We start from the raw sequence: 19,007 nt of genomic DNA, 5'->3' as shown, positions 1-19,007 counted from the left end.
CGATAAACTAGAGACGTTGATGCCTGAACCGCATCAAACCATAAGATCCTTTTACTACAAACATCATATTCAACACTTTCCGTTACAACAGTACGGAAATTCCCGTTTATTTGCAATACCCAAACGAAACAAACCCGTAGCGTAACAACGTTGCTTTCTTGCTACTTGAAATGGCAGAAAAGAAGCAACCTTCTCATAAACAATATCAGAAACACATTTAAATCACACTCACTACACTACTCTTTACTTTCTCCCCATTTTCCATTCTCTTTCTTTCTCTCCTTTTTCCCTCCATCACTTCCTCCCAAACCATTTCATATTTCCCAAACCCGGTTCGGTTCGGTTCAACTGCATCATGGAGCAAACCGCGTTTGAATCCATTCAATTCAACGAAGAAATTCAGGGAATCATGGCGCCGGCGTCGGAAACCGCCAGCTCTTTCACCGCACTTCTCGAACTCCCACCGACGCAGGTCGTCGAGCTTCTCCACTCTCCGGAACTCACCGGAAAACCGCCTCGCCACGTCATTAGCCCGAAACCCTATCCCCTAACTTGTAACACGGATGATTTGATTTTCCCTTCCAACACCGCGTTGGTCGAACGCGCCGCGAGATTCTCCGTGTTCGCCGGTGAGAATTTAGCTAACTCGCCTTTGCCGGAAGTGAAAAGCGAGCTACCGGAAATCGAGGAAGGTGGATGCATCTCCGATCGCACAGTCGAGAACAAGAATTCCAAACACGCTAAGAGGAAGGAGCGAGAGAAGAAGGTTCATCATCATCATTATCATCATCTTTGAACTCAATTGCGAACATTCTCGAGAATAATTAGGGTTTTCTACTTTTCAGTAATTTTTCAGTAATTTGTGCGAATTCTCTTGTTCTGTAAAACGCAGGTGAAAGTATCTTCCAAGAAAAGCAAAACCGTCGCCGCCGACGAGAATTCCGGCAACGGCGAGGAACTTCCGTATGTTCATGTACGAGTTCGTCGAGGTCAGGCCACTGATAGCCATAGTTTAGCAGAAAGGGTAAAAACTATTAATCCTTAATTAACTTCTAATTCACTTCTTTAATTACACTTATTTATTAATTTATTATCATAAAGTTTGTTAATTTTTTATATTATTAATTTGATTATTTTGTAGGCTAGGAGAGAGAAGATAAATGCTCGAATGAAACTGTTACAGGAACTGGTCCCTGGTTGCAACTAGACATGGCAATAAAACCCAGACCCACGGGTACCCACCCGAACCCGCCCCGAAGTTGACGGGGAAAACCCGCTTTGACTGGGTTCGGGTTCGGGTTTGGGTTTTCCCCGATTAGAAAACATGGGGATGGGTCGGGTAATGGGGACACTAGTACCCACCCCGAACCCGTCCCCGAACCCGCCCCGTTTATTTCAATATGTACATTATTATTTATATTTCATAATTTATATTATTAAATATGTGGCTAATATTTTAATAATTTGATTTGTATTTATTATTTTAAATATTTGAAATATATGTATGAAATTTTTTGAGATTGTTTTATTTTGTTATTTATAATGTAATTTGATTTTTGAAAAAGTAAATATTTTTATTAAAAAAATTGATTTTACGAAATACATGGTGGCGGGGCGGGGATACCCGAACCCAACCCGAACCCGTTAAGGACGGATTTGGGTTTTAATTCCCCATCCCCGTTTGGGTTTGGGGCGGGTAACGGGGATTGATTGGGGATTCGGGTTTGGGTTTGGGGGAGGTAAAAACCGTCCCCGACCCGCCCCGTTGCCATGCCTAGTTGCAACAAGGTTGGTCCCTTTTCTTTCTTTTAAGATGTTAATAATACTCATTTACTATAACTAATGATTTTGTACTTTATTTAATCATCATGATTATGCCATAATTCCATCTAAATTGTCTCCCAAAAGTTCTTTTGTGTCTCTAGATTATGGGCTATTTTAGTGATTATGCCATGTCATTATCACCTTTTCACCAAAATTAAAAGGGCATGCTTTTCCACGCAGAAAAGTGCTCTATAGCATATAGTGTCAACATGGCATTTCTTGTAGTTTTATCTCTCACATTACAACACCTCTTTTGGAATTGTGTGCTTTACTAAAATATTACCCTACTTTAGGAAAATATTACCCTACATGTGCCCTTAAACCTTTCTTAAGGAATAAAAAAATAGAAGTGGTGTTAAAATAATAGTTTTTTAACCTTTAAAGAATTGAATACAGAACTTCTAATGCAATGTCGTCTCAAGTTTTCAGAGGTTTTGTGCAGATTAGTCGCGGTTTAACCATGACAAAATAAATAGAGGCTCTATTCAACCACAGGTTAATTGCAAAACAATTTATGAGACCCTATTTAACCAAGGTTTACTCGTGATAAATTGTGATTCCACTGCGGTAATCTGTCTTGCACGCCCTCAAAGACGGTGATGTTAATGTATAGTGTAATAGTAATCCTACGCTCCTCCTAAACAGATTAGGTTCCAGTAACATTTGTATCTAACTGTGGAAAATGCTCAAGACCTGTACAAAAGTTTTATATGAAGAATAGAATGTTACATAAAAGTAATGTATTGATTCTTTTTTACTATGGCAATAAATTAATCCTTTGTTTTTTGAAAAGGACCAACATACATATACGTCATGGTTTGTACAGGACAATTAAGGTAATCACCCTATGTTCTTTTCTTTAACTTTCTAACTTATTGGAGAGACAGAGAGGTGGGTATGGGCGTGTGGGGTGTGAAAGGGAGTTACTCTAGCTGGACTCTGGCTTTTAACACTTGGAACTTTGGAAGTGTGTTGAAACTTGTATTCATGGGCCCCCTAAACAATTGAAATACTAATCCATCTTTGGGAATGTGATGGTTACCATCAACACTTAGTTTGGTATCAATCAATCATATATGGGATAAGGAAAATAAGGTGGGAAAATAAAGATTACTTTTTGGAGGGCAATATCTGCCAAACAGAAAACCTAACTGGCTTTGAAGATTTTACATAATTCAATTGATTTCACCTAAATTTTAGTTAAATACACACCTCAAGATTTATTTCCTAAATTAAAAGTTTATGCTACATTGTTTTTTTCTTCTTTGGTGGTCTCAAGGTTGTTACAATAATGGTATTTTCGAGTAAACCTTGGAGCCTTTGGATTGTAAACGCGATTTTTACGCTGCAATTTACTGTTCAACTCACTTTTGCCAAAATTTATCCAAACATAAATTACTTTTCCTTCAACTCACTTTTAATTAGAATCAGTTTTACTGAATCAATTCACTCAAACTCAATTTTTTTCACCGCCAAACCAAACACATGCATAAAGAAGGTCAAACTCTTACCACTAAGCTAACACAATATAGACCGTGTAAAATAATCTTGAGGCTGTGTCCAAAAATGAATTCTCTCTTTGATACTTAACTAATATTATTATGTTCAATCACATTTTATTCAAAGCTATTAGAAGCTTTTCTATTCTTAATTTCAAAGCCTCTGTACCCAGACAAACCCTCTTTGATTTTTGAGTGTATGCATGTTGATTTTATTCAAAACAGCTAATCTAGTAAGTCAATGATAGCTGACAGGACAAAGTTTGCTTTACAGATATCAGGAACGGCATTGGTTTTGGATAAAATCATCAACCATGTGCAATCTCTACAGCATGAAGTAGAGGTCAGATTTTATATGAATGACTTTCTAGGCAATTGTTTAGACAAATGAAGATTAGGATAAAGTTGTTAGCAGCAATCTGCTTTCATGCTTATATCATCAACCTGTGGATAGTGCTTAAAAACTTTGAACATTAGTGGCTCTGTTCCTTTCTTCCACGTGTTTATCTGATTCTTCAAAAATGATAGTAGTCATGTAAACTGTAATATTCAGGAACATTTTTACACTCATGGGAGCACTTAAAGCATTGCTTACTTATTTTGTACTATATGACATTACAAACTGCATACTTTTCTTCAAAAAGTAAGTCTGCTTCAATCCTCGCATGCCTGATTGTGATTGGGACTTGAGGCCTGAAATTGCATGCTCCTGGACTTCTGCAGTTTTTGGTTGTTTATATCCTTGAAAGTTATAAAATGATATAAATGATATTTTCATTGTGAAGATATCAAAAGAAGATTGAGAATTGTTTCATAGGATCTTTCTATTAGAACACAATGCAGGAACATTTGAGTTACTTCATAAATGTGATATTGTTCATTGATTTCTCTGGTTTCAGATTTTATCGATGAAACTTGCAGCAGTTAATCCAATAATTGATTTCAACCTTGACAGCATATTGGCCACAGAAGTAAGTATTCTCTTTTATCATAAAAAAATGGAATTTATTAATTTCTTTGGCTTGGGGAGTAATCTGAACTCCAGTAACTTGTCTGGATTGAAGAATAACATGTCATCACTTTCTGAAACATTTTAGTTAATTTATTGGAGCATATCTACGCTTGTGCAATATTAATCAGTCTTGATTTAGTTTTTTATACTACTTTCTGAAATTCTTCTAAGTTTCCACGTTGATTAAAGAGTTATTCATCAAGTTTGTTTTTACTAGCCCTTCTATATATATCATGCTTGAATACGGGGATATAAAGATGGCTTAAAAAGAATCAACAATATGGAAAAGCATAGATGCTTGCAGTTGTTCGTTTTAATTTCCTTCTGCTAACAAAACTTCCTTTTGGCTTGTAGGGAGTGTCTCTCATGGACAGTAACTTCCCTACCGCAGTTGCACCCATTGTGTGGCCAGAAATCCCACACAATGGAAACAGACAGCAATTTCAGCAACCATGGCAGTCTGAAGCATTCCACCAACCACTTTGGGGGAGAGAAGAAAACACCCCTAATTTCATGACCCCAGAAAACTCACTATTGAGTTATGACTCATCGGCAAATTCAGGTATATAATAGTTATTCTTCTATTACTCGTCTCCTCAAAAAACGTTCCGCTTCTTCCACTGTCATCCGGCTTCATAAGACTAAGATTGGAGCTAACCTGTAACCTGTTAATATGTCCTTAAATTTGTAAGGAGCTGATGAATTTGAATTTAACAACTTCAATAATTTGCATACAGTATCTCTGCACTCAAATCAGATGAAGATGGAGCTATGAAGAGGTACAGAAGCAGTGGGACTAGTAGCAATTAGACTAGTAGTGTATATAACAAATATAGTTTTAGAAATTAGCCTTGATTTGAGGATGCCCAACATTCAGCAGGATTTCATATTGTCCTCTGTTTGTCAGAGTCGGTTGGAAAACCTGGATTTTATTCAGCCAGCAGGCTAGCAAGGAAGAAGAATTCTAATGCTATTATCATATAATATATTAATTAATATCAGTGTGTATACTAACTATAGTGGTCATTCAATCTTAGGTGAGTGATTGGTTCAGATTGTATAATCATTGAACAGACTGTTAATTACTGAACTGTATTTGAAGTTTGTTGCTTTGTTCGCCGAATTTTGTTGCTTTGAAGTTTGTTGCTTTGGTCCTCATTGAACAATCTTATTTTATTTTGCATTATAGCATTCTCCATTTTATTACTTTTAACGCTCTCTATTCATAAATATGTATTTTTTTTTCCTTTCCTACCTTTTGTTTTTTTTAAAACTCGGTAGCAGGCCTTAAAACTAATATGATAAGGTCAATCTTACCATCTATATCAGGCCTTAAAACCGGCTAATCTGAGAAGGTCAACCTTACCGTATGTTTGCGGGAGTCTTATTTAAAATCAAAGCAAAGTTTTATTGGATTGATCAAACAAAAGAAATGGTAGAATTTGGTGGAATTAAATTTACGTATGTGTCTAAATATCTAAATAATGTTTCAAATTTCAATACAAAACTTGCTCATATGTGGTGCATGATTGAATCTTCCAATGACAAAACTACTAAATTAGTCTAGGTTAATAAAATTATTGGCCAGTTTATATTATAATGAGTTAAATATATTTTTGATTCCTCTAAATAATATCAGTTTCATTTTTAGTCCCTCAAAATATTTCCTTTAAAGAATGATCCTTCTACATTTTCCCGTTCAAACTTTTGATTTTTCCTGCTGCCAATGTGCGTTAACAGAAGTTGATGTGGCACGACATATGGCAGTGCCAGCTGTCAAGGATCCTGACGTGGTATGTAACATGGCTAAGGTCAAGAACATACTTGAACCAATAAAAAATCGCAGCTAATCTGTAGCAAATTCAAGAACAACAAAATTTATCATATTATCCATGACTCATGATTCTTTTTCGTAGCTAAGGTCAGATTTTACATCATGCATGTATGGTTAGAGTGAGAAAATCTTTAGTTTTTGGTATGAAACTATTTATATGATTATACCAATTGTATCGTGATATTCGGTGTAAGGATTTATGTGATGTATCTGACACTAAATTTTTCTAGTAGTGAGGGAAATTCAAGGATTTGATTCTTGTTAGGAGAACAAGTTAGACGAAAGGGGCATCCAATGGAAGAGTTACTGTTATTCAAACCATTTCCAAGTTTTATTAGCTGCAGCAACAGTAGCCATGCTAATATTGTTTCTAGTAACATGTTGAAGATAATCACTTTTCAAACTTGTATAATTTCTTATATAGCATAGCAAGTCCTTTGTGAGGAAAAGTTTGCATTATTGATTCAAATAAATGGAAAAGTATATGCTACAAGAAAATATAGATAGATTAAGAAAAATTCAAAGTTCAATATTATTGTGTAGAGTCCAATCATTTTCACATGACCAACATATATTTGACAAAATGGAAGGTTGCATGTGACAAGTAGAAAGGTTTATGGTGTACACATGTTATGGTGCATGCTTTGCAAAGAATACTTGGTGCTTTGCATGGAGGGCAAAAGACAAGTGTCTTAATGCATGTAAGGTACCTTTGGCTTGCTTCTCCTATAAATAAGACCATACACAAAACATTCAAATCACAACACACAAGAGAAGAGAAACAAGAAGCAAAGGAGAAAGAGAGTCTTGCTAAAGAGAGAAAAGTGATCCTCATAGAGAGTTTCTTTGTGAGAGAAAAAGTGAGTCAATTTGTGACAGTATTTCATGTAAATTTAGAGATACATTGTAGTGAATTCCACTTAAGGGTGAAGTTATTGTATTCCCATTATCATTATAGTGAAAGTTTAAGAGGTCTAAGGATCCCGTGGTTTTTCCTCTCTCATATTGAGAAGGTTTTTCACGCTAAAAATTCCTTGTGTCTTTAAGTTTATATTTCACGTTTCCACTAATGCCTATTTTTGAATTCACGGAGAGGAAAATTATGGAGGTTATTTCCCAACAGTGATATCAGAGCACTGTGTGAGCTCTCAGATACTACGGTGTTGTACTTATAATAAAGTTTTTAGTATGCTCTGTGGTTGCAATATTGCTTGATCTTCCACATCAGAAAATAAGTATTATTGTTGGAATTAAATCTTAGTATTACGAAAGTGTGTTTTAGTAAGTTTTGGCTAAGGAAAAACTTGGTATTTAAGCGTGTTAATATTGACCAACCTCTCTTTCTTGGGAATTTCCTAGTTGCATTATTCACAAACTACTGTGACTTTTCCAGTGTATGACACTATTTACAAAACTCCTAGTTGAAAGAATTATTTTTTCGTGTTCTCAAGATGGAGGGTTCTATCAGTCATGATGGAGATATGTTCAAGCTGACTGCTGATAATTATACCTATTGGAAGCCGATGATGAAATACCACTTATATTACAAAGATTTGCATGAGCCAGTTTCCGAAAAGGACAAGCCAACGGAGAAGAAAGAAAAAGAGTGGGAGCTCCAAAATCGGAAGGCAATTGCCATGATCAGAAAATACAAAGATAAAAGTTTGTTCGAGCATGTATCAACTTATAACAACGCATATGAGTTATGGACCAAACTTGAATCCTTGATTCAAAAGAGGATGTCGAGAAACAAAGCTCACATTGTCAGACGATTGGTGAAATTGGAGTACTCAGATGGCCAAAACATGCTTGAGCATTTGAATACCTTCAAAGGTATTATGAATCAACTGATGAAAGCTGACATGAAGATAAATGATGAGTTACAAACTCTTCTACTCCTAAGTACTTTACCTGAGAGTTGGGACACTGTAGTCGTTACTCTTAGTAACTCTGCTCCAAATGGAAAACTTGTCATGAATTTCGTTATAGATTCCTTGCTAAATGAGGAGTCAAGACAAATGGAAAGAGGCTTCAACAACCAGTTCGAAGCCAATGTTGTTGATAATAGAGGAAGGAGTAAGAATCGTGAAATAGGAGGTCGTGGGAGATCACAAGCTAGATCCAAGACTCGCACAAGACTAAGTTGTTATTATAGTGGTAAACTTGGCCATAGAAGACCTGAGTGCGGATTCTTGAAGAGAGATCAACAGGCTGGAACAATTCATCCCGATTTGATAAACCCAAAGAAGAATAAGGAAGATGGAACCACAACTGCAGTAGTCTTGAATGATGAGAATCTTTTCCTTATTGGAAATGACAATTATCTAAATGTTGCATTCGATGATTGCACTTGGATAGTTGACACAAGAGCATCTTTCCACGTTACAACTCATAAAGAATTATTCTCATCATACCAAAGAGGAGATTTTGGTATGGTGAAGATGGGAAACCATGTCACAAGCAAGATTGTTGGTATTGGTGAAGTGACTATGATCACAGAGAATGTCAATAAGCTCGTGTTGAAGGAAGTAAGACATGTATCAGAAATGCGTCTAAATCTTATCTCAGTTGGAAAATTGGATGATCTGAGGATGATAAACCAGTTTGGTGGTGGTAGATGGAAACTTAGCAAATGGAGAATGACAATTGCTCGCGGCAAAAAAGAAGGCTCCTTGTACATCATGCAGGGAAAGATAAACAAGTGAGACTAATGTTTCTCAAGACTTAACCAAAGAATTGTGGCACAAACAACTTGGCCACATCAGTGAGAAATGTTTAGAGATTCTCGCTAAAGATCACCTTTCAAATATCAAGGGACAACCACTTGAATCATGTGAAGACTGTCTAGCTGGCTAACAATATAGAGTATATTTTTAAAGTTTTGATGATGCAAGAAGACGAAAAAAAATCCTAGATCTTGTTCACTCAGATGTTTGCTCCACATCGGAAAGGTCTCTTGGTGGCGCACAATACTTTGTTACTTTCATTAACGGTCACTCCAAAAAAGTGTAGGAATATCCATTAAAAAAGAAAGATCATGTTCTACAAACTTTTAAGGAGTTTCAGGCTTACGTAGAACGAGCATTCAAAAGAAAGTTAAAATGTACAAGCCTTGTTTTCAAAGAGTTTCAAAGAATGAATTGAGATATTCTCAAATTATAAAGGCCAAGCCATGTAAAAAAAAAATTTATTTTCCTTTCAAATAGGGTCATCTAAAGAACTTTTCCTTTCATCCTTGTCTCTATGTAAAAAAGATCCCCGAGCCCCTACGAGAATCCTTGTTAACAAATACAAATAGAGGTCCACACCTAGAAGCTTGATAAGTAGCAACAACAAAAGATTCCATGAAGCTGTGAGTGTGACAATTCAACACAAAGAACTACCGGGCATTAGCGACTAAGTTTTCTTACCATTCCATCATAGTCAAGTAAATCATTCAAAATTCCCTTCTTTTCTCATCATCACCATGTCCTCAAACCCCTTCACCTTCTTTCCCCACTTCGTCTTCTTCACACCCATCACATAAAACCTCTATCTCCCAATATCCATGCATTGAAGGATAATAACGAACATAATAACAATACAATGATGTGGAACTTGATCATAAAGTCCCATGTTGATATGGGACTATTTCATTCAGCTTTCTCATTCTACAAACAAATGAGACTAATGGGTGTTCCACATGATACTTTCACTTTTCCCATTATTAACCGGGCTTTATCGTCTTTAAAGACTGATTCTGTGTATGGAAAGATGATCCATTGTGTAGCAATTCAAATGGGTTTGGATTTGGATTTGTATTTTTGCAATACCATGATTGATGTTTATGTCAAATGTGGCTGCTTTGATTATGGGCGCCACTTGTTTGATTTAATGTCTCAGAGAGATGTGGTTTCGTGGACTTTGATGATTGATGGGTATGTTTCTGTGAGACGTGTTAGTGTTGCGTTTGATTTGTTCAATAAGATGAAAATGGAAATGGAAATGGAACCAAATTCAGTTACTCTTATTGTAATGTTGCAGGCGTGTTGTGTGTCTGCGACGTTGAATGAGGGAACTCAGATTCATGGGTATCTAGTGAAAAGTGGGTTACTAATAGATTGGTCTGTGAAAAATTCAGTTTTGAAAATGTATTCTGGTAAAGGAAGTGCTGAAGAAGTGGAACTTTTGTTTAGTGAGATAAACCGAAGGGACGTGGCTTCATGGAATATTTTGATTTCGTTTTATTCGTCAAAAGGGGACACGATGAGAGTTGGTTGTTTGTTCAACGAAATGCGGAGGCTAGAATTGTGCTTGTGGAACATCGAGACTTTAACGTTAGTTGTATCAGCATTTGCAAAGTCTGGTAGTCTTTTTGAGGGTGAAGGTGTGCATTGCTTAGTGATAAAAACAGGTTTTTTCGACGATGTTTTGCAGACTTCTCTGCTTGATTTCTATTCTAAGTGTGGGAAATTGGAAATATCAGTTCAACTGTTAAAGGAAATTCATTTTAAAAGTAACATCACTTGGGGTGCTATGATGTCAGGTTTCATTCAAAATGGTTATTTTATAGATGCCATTTTTCTATTCCAACAAATGCAGACTGATGATCTTGTTATTATTGCTCCTGAAATTTGGAGAAATCTACTTGATGCATATGCAAACCTAGGAGCTTTGAAATTGGGAAAAGTGGTCCATGGTTACCTTATAAAACAACTTTTTGATGAATCTTTTCAAAGTAATGCACACTTGGATACCTCTATCTTAAACATGTACTTACGAGGCGGTAGCATCTCTTCAGCTAGAGTAGTTTTTGATAGGATTCTTGTCAAAGATGTTGTAGCATGGACAACAATGATTGATGGACTTGGTTCTCATGGTTTCGGTTATGAAGCCTTGAATTATTTTAATTCAATGATTGAACAAAGAGTGCAGCCGAATTCCATCACCTTCTTGAGCTTACTGTCTGCTTGCAGTCACTCTGGTCTTGTTAGTGAAGGCTGCAGAATTTATCATACTATGAAATGGGGTTACGGTATTGAACCGGGTTTGGATCACCATACATGTATCGTTGATCTTTTTGGTCGCTGCGGGATGCTTAAAGAGGCGTTAGTCGTAATATTGAAAATGAAAATTCTACCTGATAGTAGGATTTGGGGTGCTCTTTTAGCAGCTTCTAGAGTTTATGGAAATAAAATGATTGGTGAATATGCAGCGCAAAGAATTTTGGAGTTAGAATCTGATAATGCTGGATATTATACTCTACTGAGTAATGTTAAAGCAAGTGTTGGAAGATGGAATGAAGTTGAAGAATTAAGGAGAGTTATGAGTGAAAAGAAGCTTAAGAAGAAACCGGGATGGAGTTGTATTGAAGTAAAAGGGGTTATTCAAGGATTTGTTTCTGGAGATATTTCACACTCTGAAGCAGATGAAATTTGTAAGATGTTGTGTAGATTGAGTAGAGCAACATAGTTGTTCAGGGGAAAATTTTACTCATTTGAGATTATTCATTTGGTTCATTTGATGTGTAGTTTTGTATACTCGTTGTCTTGTTCTAAACAAATTTGTCATTCATTGTTGCAATAGATTGGAAAGGATTAATTTTACAGTATATAATGAATAATTAATTACTAGAATATAAAAATTGGTGATGGATTTCAATAGTAGTTTTCGCTAGTCACCTGTTTTTATTACTTTTATCCATCTTTTCTGAGTTTAGGATTAACAATTTTGCTGAAGGATATAACCAAGCAATTGAGCTTGAGTAGTAAACGAGCTCCTATTAAGTATGAAGTTCGTCGAATACCGATTACGATTCTTAAGTAAAATACTTTTACACTGTCATCCAATAGAAAACCACAAATCTGCCATGTCATTAAAAGTTTTTTAAAATAAAAGAATAATTTAATTAGATACTTGGTTGTAATTGATTAACAGTGTAAAACTATTTTCTCAAAAACAAATAACATTTATATTAAAATGTATAGAAGTTTAATGTATCCGCGCCTATATCATTTTGCCGGTTTGTCATCCCTTGAGAAGCTAAAACAAACACCCCATACTCATTTTGAGAAATTATTCTCTGGCAAATGATTTTGCTGTTGTTGCCTCTTCTTCCCTTAAACATAATTAACTCATTCATTATCATATACCAGTGTTTCCATTGCAAATATCATGCGTCTCCCAAGACATGTCTTACCTTCAAACTCACGCACTCTTACCACTCACACCACTCACATTCACCTCCAACAACCACTTCTACAAATGGCCCTTTCCGCCTTTGACACCAACTTCCAAACCTACAATGCAATCTTGAACGAATGCGTGAACAAAAGGGCATTCAGAGAAGGACAGAGAGTCCATGCCCACATGATCAAAACCCGCTATCTTCCTTCTGTGTTTCTCAGGACAAGGTTGATTGTGTTGTACACCAAGTGTGACTCTCTGGGAGATGCTCGCCACGTGTTTGATGAAATGCCTGAACGGAATGTTGTGTCGTGGACTGCTATGATTTCGGCTTATTCTCAAAGAGGGTATGCCTCTCAAGCTTTAAATCTTTTTCTGCAGATGTTAAGATCAGGTATATAATACACATTTGGGTCCTGTTTGCATAAACAACATAATTATAAAAATGTTGTAATGTTTGTTTCCTTTTTTCAAAGATTTGTTTGCAAAACAAAAGCCGTTCTTCAAATTTCGTATACAAATATTGGAAAACTTAAAATAAAGTGAAAATGAAATTGTTAAGTAGCACTGCTGTAATTCTTAGTAAAATGAAAACTGGAAATAAAAACTAAAATGGTTTTTCAAACCAAACAAGCCTCGTCAATGAGGTGATTGCGGGACTGATCTAGATTGGGTGATTGATTTTACTTTATCAAGTATTGCTTTGTATGTTAGAGTAGATGTTTTTGTTACCTGTTACACCGAAATTGATTATATGGAATCCTATGTCAATGGTCTTTTCCAAAAAGGAGTTAATCACCAATTCTTGTGTTGACTTGCATTGCACCTAGATTGAATACAAAAGACATATTGATCTTGTCATACTGATAAGCATGTTGAATTTGAATTTTCTTCTGTGAGTTTGGTCTTATATTTTGGGTCATTGTTTTCTGAGTGGTTTCAGGTGCTGACATGACTGTGCCTTTTCACAGGAACAAAACCTAATGAGTTCACTTTTGCTACAGTGTTTACTTCATGTACAAGTTCTACAGGTTTCAGTTTAGGGAGGCAAATCCACTCTCTTATCATAAAATCTAATTATGAAGATCATGTTTTTGTTGGCAGCTCACTCCTTGACATGTATGCCAAAGATGGTAAAATTCATGAAGCTCGAACAGTGTTTGAATGCTTGCCAGAAAGAGACGTAGTTTCTTGTACTGCTATAATCTCTGGATATGCACAGCTTGGTTTGGATGAAGAGGCGTTGGAGCTATTTCGCCGTTTGCAAGGGGAAGGAATGCAATCAAATTATGTTACTTATACTGGTGTTATAACTGCACTTTCTGGGCTTGCTGCTCTAGATCTCGGCAAGCAAGTCCACAACCATGTTCTTCGCTCTGAAATTCCCTCATTCGTGGTTCTCCAAAACTCATTGATAGACATGTACTCAAAATGTGGAAACCTCACTTACTCAAGAAGGATATTTGATACCATGTTTGAGAGAACTGTTATCTCTTGGAATGCAATGCTTGTTGGGTATAGCAAACACGGAGAGGGAAGAGAAGTGCTTAAGCTTTTTACTTTAATGGGAGAAGAAAAAGAAGTCAAACCTGACAGTGTCACAATGTTAGCCGTTTTATCTGGCTGCAGTCATGGAGGACTAGAAGATACAGGGCTTAATATTTTTCATGATATGACCAGTGGAAAAATTGGATTTGAGCCAAAAATGGAGCACTACGGGTGCGTTGTTGATTTGCTTGGACGTTCTGGTCGACTAGAAGAAGCTTTTGAGTTCATTAAAAGTATGCCTTTTGAACCAACAGCTGCTATATGGGGTTCCCTTTTAGGTGCTAGCAGAGTTCATTCAAATGTGGACATTGGTGAACTTGTGGGTCATCGACTTCTAGAAATTGAGCCCGGAAATGCTGGAAATTATGTTATTCTGTCTAATTTATATGCTTCGGCTGGAAGATGGGAAGATGTAAGATCATTAAGGGACCTCATGTTGAAGAAGACAGTAGTGAAAGAGCCTGGAAGAAGCTGGATTGAGCTTGATCAAGTACTTCATACTTTCCATGCTAGTGATCACTCCCATCCAAGAAGAGAAGAGATATGTGTAAAAGTGAAGGAATTATCAGTTAGTTTTAAAGAGGTTGGCTATGTTCCTGATTTAAGCTGTGCTTTACATGATGTGGATGAGGAGCAGAAGGAGAAGATACTTCTAGGCCACAGTGAAAAGTTGGCCTTGTCTTTTGGTCTAATTGCTACTGCTGAAAATGTTCCAATACGTGTCATAAAAAATCTGCGTATTTGTGTTGATTGTCATAATTTTGCTAAATACATCTCAAAAGTTTATGGCAGAGAAGTGTCTTTGCGGGACAAAAATCGGTTTCATCGAATTGTGGGAGGAAAATGTTCGTGTGGAGATTACTGGTGAGAAGACCGTGATAGAGAGCACTCGATGACTAGATTCTTGATGTTGTGCAATTTTTGAGGGGGAAGTAGAGGAAGATAGATGAGAAAGGAAACATCGACCTGCCAAAAGTGGGATGTAACTTATGAGAAGATTCAAAATGGTATGGGTCATAAAGGATCAAAATGCTGCATTTTTATTGGTTCTTTATTTACCCAAAACCAAGGAATTGAAAAATTACATCTACAGGGAAGGAATTTTCAGGATTCCTTGCACTTCTCTCCCCTTCTATTTCTCCATCACTTTGTATTGCAAAACCAAGATATTCAAACCACGTGACTTGATGAATGATATGGTCTCAAAGTTTCACCTCTAGGTTAGAAACGCTTCTTCTTTTATCGAACTTACATTCCATATATTCCGTCTTACTTCTTAGGCGAAAACTATGTTTTTCTAAAGCTCGTCTCCAAGTCTCCAACTTCTCATTTAAATCCTCCTTTGACTCTCCAAGTAGGACTACATCATCTACAAAAAGTATGCATCTCGGTGCTAGCTCTTAGATGTGTTCCGTGAGGTAGTTTACACATAATGTTCCAAGTAAACTATAATCTTTTGAGCTTGTCTTAGTCTCTAGCAAACAATGTGTTGTAGATAGGTCTTATAGAAGTTGCCATTAAGATTAGTCATCTCCTTATTTGTTTTCCTGGTTCTAGCATTGAACTCTTCATATTAGTTATCTCCATATCCTCCAGCATTGAATTCTTCAGATTAGCTATCTCCATATCCTCTTTTTTTTCCCTTTGTTCCATTTTTATGATTCTTCATTTCAAATTTGATAAGTGCTTCACTTGTGTCACGATGAGATGTCTGATCTGTTTTTTCGGCTGAAATTTGATGCATTACACTTATAGAGGCTACATTTATGCTGTAAATGGATTCAATGATAATGGGTCATCACTGAACATTCTCTGACAGCGTTAAATTTGCACCAATTGCAGTAGTTACATCAAGAATTTGAGTGGAATTTCTTATCCAACAAGTTCTTTACTTTCCTTGAAGGCCTTCTCTGTGCAAAAAGCTTATATACTTCTCCGAGTGAGCCTGAGAAGCCAACAGCATGATATTTTGATAGTGATGTTTTTGACATGCTAAATTTTGATAAATTGAAAGATGAAGACATCTTATGCAGAATACCGTCGCAGTTGCTGCTTTTCCGTTTAACTTGCATGTACCTGAATCACATGGCATCTTTTAACAAGTAGAACCCGCTCTTTATAGCTTTGATCTCCAAAAATGTTATTGAGCAAAAAGATTTCTTCATCATTCATCAGTTTCGAATTTTATTTAAGACAAGAAATGGGTGATCCCTCAAGGTTTATCCCTGAAGGTTGCTTTCCGTCATGAAGATATCATGCAGTTGAATCCCTTTGTTTCAGGATGATAATCAATTAGTTTTGGATCCTTCTAATTCAAGCACCTTGTCCTTTAAATAAGCTTTTCACTTCTTGCATCCTTTGCAGACCCCTGTATCTTGGTATAAGTTAATGTGGTCTCATATCATTCGTCCAACAAGCTCGTTCTTAGACCGGAGGGCCCTTTCGCTCAAGCAGTTTGCAATTGACTGAGCTTTTCTGTTAATTATTAACATTGATTTATCTGATTTTGCACCTATATTCTCTATTTGTAACAGGACTTGGAGCTCTGGCTGCAATCATTGTCACCTTTTGGTTTGTTTGGTATTGTTGCAGTAAGAGCAAATTTGGAAGTCAGCCATTAACATGACTGTGGCATCTACTTCTATTGTTGGGAAGTGCTCCAAGGGTCATATGTCCTCCTATGTCTAATATTTATTCATTTTAAAGCTCTTCGTGTACCGGGACATATTAGCAAAGCTCCTTATATAATTCAAGTTGACCTGATCCCTCCTCTCTGTAGTCGGATAAAATGTAATATAGATAGAGTTGCTAGTTGCTCTCCTTGTCATGCAGGAGGAGGTAACATTTTCAGGTTTAAAAGTGAATCAAGTCTTGGCTGTTTTGCCTGTTATTACACATCTCAAGTTCTTACGAGGACATGAAGAGGCATAACAAAGAAAGGCAGTATAAAAGACTTGAAGGGCTTAGAACTCCAATGACAAGGGCAAGATTTTAGAAGGCTAAAGAGGCTCTGATTAATTTTGTAAACACTATTTGAAGTAAGTCCTAGTCTTGAAGAAATATAGTAAATTGTTTAATCTAAATAGAAGAAGTAAAGGCATGAAGGTTGCTTTGCTTCTAAGTATAATTCAAAAATTATTATTAGTTTTACTAAGTATCATGAAAAATTAGTTTTATTGAGTTATCATTTTTCTTGAATCTTTTTTCCATTACTACCTCTCAAAATGTATGCTTGTATACTAGCATGAAAACCATAACAAAAAATTTAGAAGAAATACTCTAAATATTGATATGTTTCTTAATTTTATTAACTTGGTATCTGATATTGTCTTATTTTTAATTTAAACTTTTAAAAATGAAATATGTTGAGTTAGAGTGTGATTTATAAAATAACATTTTTTGGAATCATTTTTTTTAAATATTATTATTAAGAATAATATTACTCTCTATTTGTTTGGCCAAAAATTAAAATTTTTAAAAATATCTACAAAATTTTGTTTAATTTAGAAACAATAAAAAAATAAATGTGAATAGTAGAAAAATTATAATTAATTGATTTTAATTTCTATGAAAATGTTGAATTCCTACCTTTTAAACATGAAAATAACCATGAAATAAATAATATGTAAACAATCAGAAAATAAAAAATATTTAAAAGTAACTTTTAAAAATTTGAAATAAGCGTACAATTGTTTTATGTCCCACATTTTCAAAAATTGTAATTTCAGTTCTTAAAATAAAAAATATTATAATTAAGATAATTTTCCGTCAAAAGTATTAGGTCGATATCTATGTGTCAATTTATCATTTTTACAAAAAAAGATACCTTTTATTTTTCTAAGGAGAAAAGAAAAAAATTACAAAAATAAAAATTAAAAAATTATATACTTTTAGATAATAAATATATTTAAACCATATTATTTCATTTTAGAAAAATTTATTATTTTCTTATCAATCTTTTGATTCATTAATGTAAATAAAACAATGATTTCGTAAATCCACTCACTTGTTATTATATAAATTTTTTTTTAATAATTTGAAAATGGAATAAAATGAAAGTAAAAATTAAGAGAATTGTTGAATACATCACATGAGTTACTCACACATTCATATGAAATTTTAAAAATAATATTCAAATTCAAACACATTTAATAGACAATAAGCCCTTTCTATAACATGTCAAAGTTAAAGTTAAAAGAAATCTAGACTTTGAAATTAGTATTATTAAGTTAGAGAGATTGAACTTCGAATGCGTCTAACATATTATATCTATGCTCAATCTCAAAATCACACAATTTCAAAATACTCCAAATACCAATGTTTTTTTCTTCATATAGAGATTAGACTACAAACACTTTTGTTTAAGTATTCACGCATTTTTCCCTTCATTCCCATTTTCATTTATGTAAACATAGCAAAACTAGAGTCTTTTCTCATTTGCCTTTTTGGAGCTTGTTCCATCATTCTCATGCATTCTCATAACTTTTACTCCATTGCATTTAAGCTTAACATGTCTCTACTCCATTGCATTGGTAAGTTACTTACTCCCTTTTCTTTTCTTTGTAGACTTCACATGCATATGTTACCTAAAAGGTTTATAGACATTAGGCTTAAATATAATAAATATGTCATTTTTGTTTGTCTTGAACTGTCTTGTCTTGAAATTTTGAACATTAGATCTTAAGGTCCGTGCATGTTTCTGCTTCGTGTCTTCTGGTTCAGTGCACTGCGGATTTTTAAATTTGAATCCTTAGTCCGAAAAAATATCTAGAGTTATCTCTTATTTGTTTTTTTGATGGGTTTGTTTCTATGTTGGTTTTGCTTCGTTATCTTTTATTGTTGTACTATGTTATGACATGATTTTTTTTATTGTAGGAAAAATATCTGACAACGAAGAAAGACTGAGACATGGTACAGTGACCCAACATGCTTCCGTTCACAAGGAAAAAGCTAGACGCTCACGACCTCTGGTTGGAGATACTTTGTTTTTTGGGGAGATATCATCTTCTTGGGTTTATGTGTCTCCGACTCCACCTTTCTGGATTCTTGTGTCCCCTGTTGCCCTAGATGCTGTTGTACCTGATGGTTTTCTGGGAGGCCTTTCAAACATAACAATACTTCCTAT

General features: G+C 35.3%; 3 protein-coding genes across 3 annotated transcripts; all 3 read left to right on the top strand.

Annotated features, from left to right (window-relative positions):
- The first annotated feature begins 11 nt into the window (after positions 1-11).
- Positions 12-5,521, top strand: LOC131595629 (transcription factor bHLH48-like). Its single transcript, XM_058868031.1, has 6 exons — positions 12-766; positions 893-1,024; positions 3,598-3,666; positions 4,223-4,294; positions 4,690-4,897; positions 5,073-5,521. Exons 1-6 carry the CDS (start codon positions 356-358, stop codon positions 5,108-5,110), a joined length of 930 nt encoding a protein of 309 aa, XP_058724014.1. The 5' UTR covers positions 12-355; the 3' UTR covers positions 5,111-5,521.
- A 3,865-nt stretch (positions 5,522-9,386) lies between these two features.
- LOC131600034 (pentatricopeptide repeat-containing protein At4g35130, chloroplastic-like) lies at positions 9,387-11,737 on the top strand. The gene has a single exon (XM_058872263.1). It carries the CDS (start codon positions 9,755-9,757, stop codon positions 11,618-11,620), a length of 1,866 nt encoding a protein of 621 aa, XP_058728246.1. The 5' UTR covers positions 9,387-9,754; the 3' UTR covers positions 11,621-11,737.
- A 428-nt stretch (positions 11,738-12,165) lies between these two features.
- LOC131595628 (putative pentatricopeptide repeat-containing protein At3g13770, mitochondrial) lies at positions 12,166-17,134 on the top strand. The gene is made up of 2 exons (XM_058868030.1): positions 12,166-12,728; positions 13,306-17,134. Exons 1-2 carry the CDS (start codon positions 12,323-12,325, stop codon positions 14,748-14,750), a joined length of 1,851 nt encoding a protein of 616 aa, XP_058724013.1. The 5' UTR covers positions 12,166-12,322; the 3' UTR covers positions 14,751-17,134.
- Positions 17,135-19,007: the final 1,873 nt, after the last annotated feature.

Source organism: Vicia villosa, linkage group LG4 (genome assembly GCF_029867415.1).
Source record: "Vicia villosa cultivar HV-30 ecotype Madison, WI linkage group LG4, Vvil1.0, whole genome shotgun sequence".
NCBI classification, from domain to species: domain Eukaryota; kingdom Viridiplantae; phylum Streptophyta; class Magnoliopsida; order Fabales; family Fabaceae; genus Vicia; species Vicia villosa.
The sequence above is the reverse complement of the archived record's forward strand: the minus strand, read 5'-3'. Positions and strand labels throughout refer to the sequence as shown.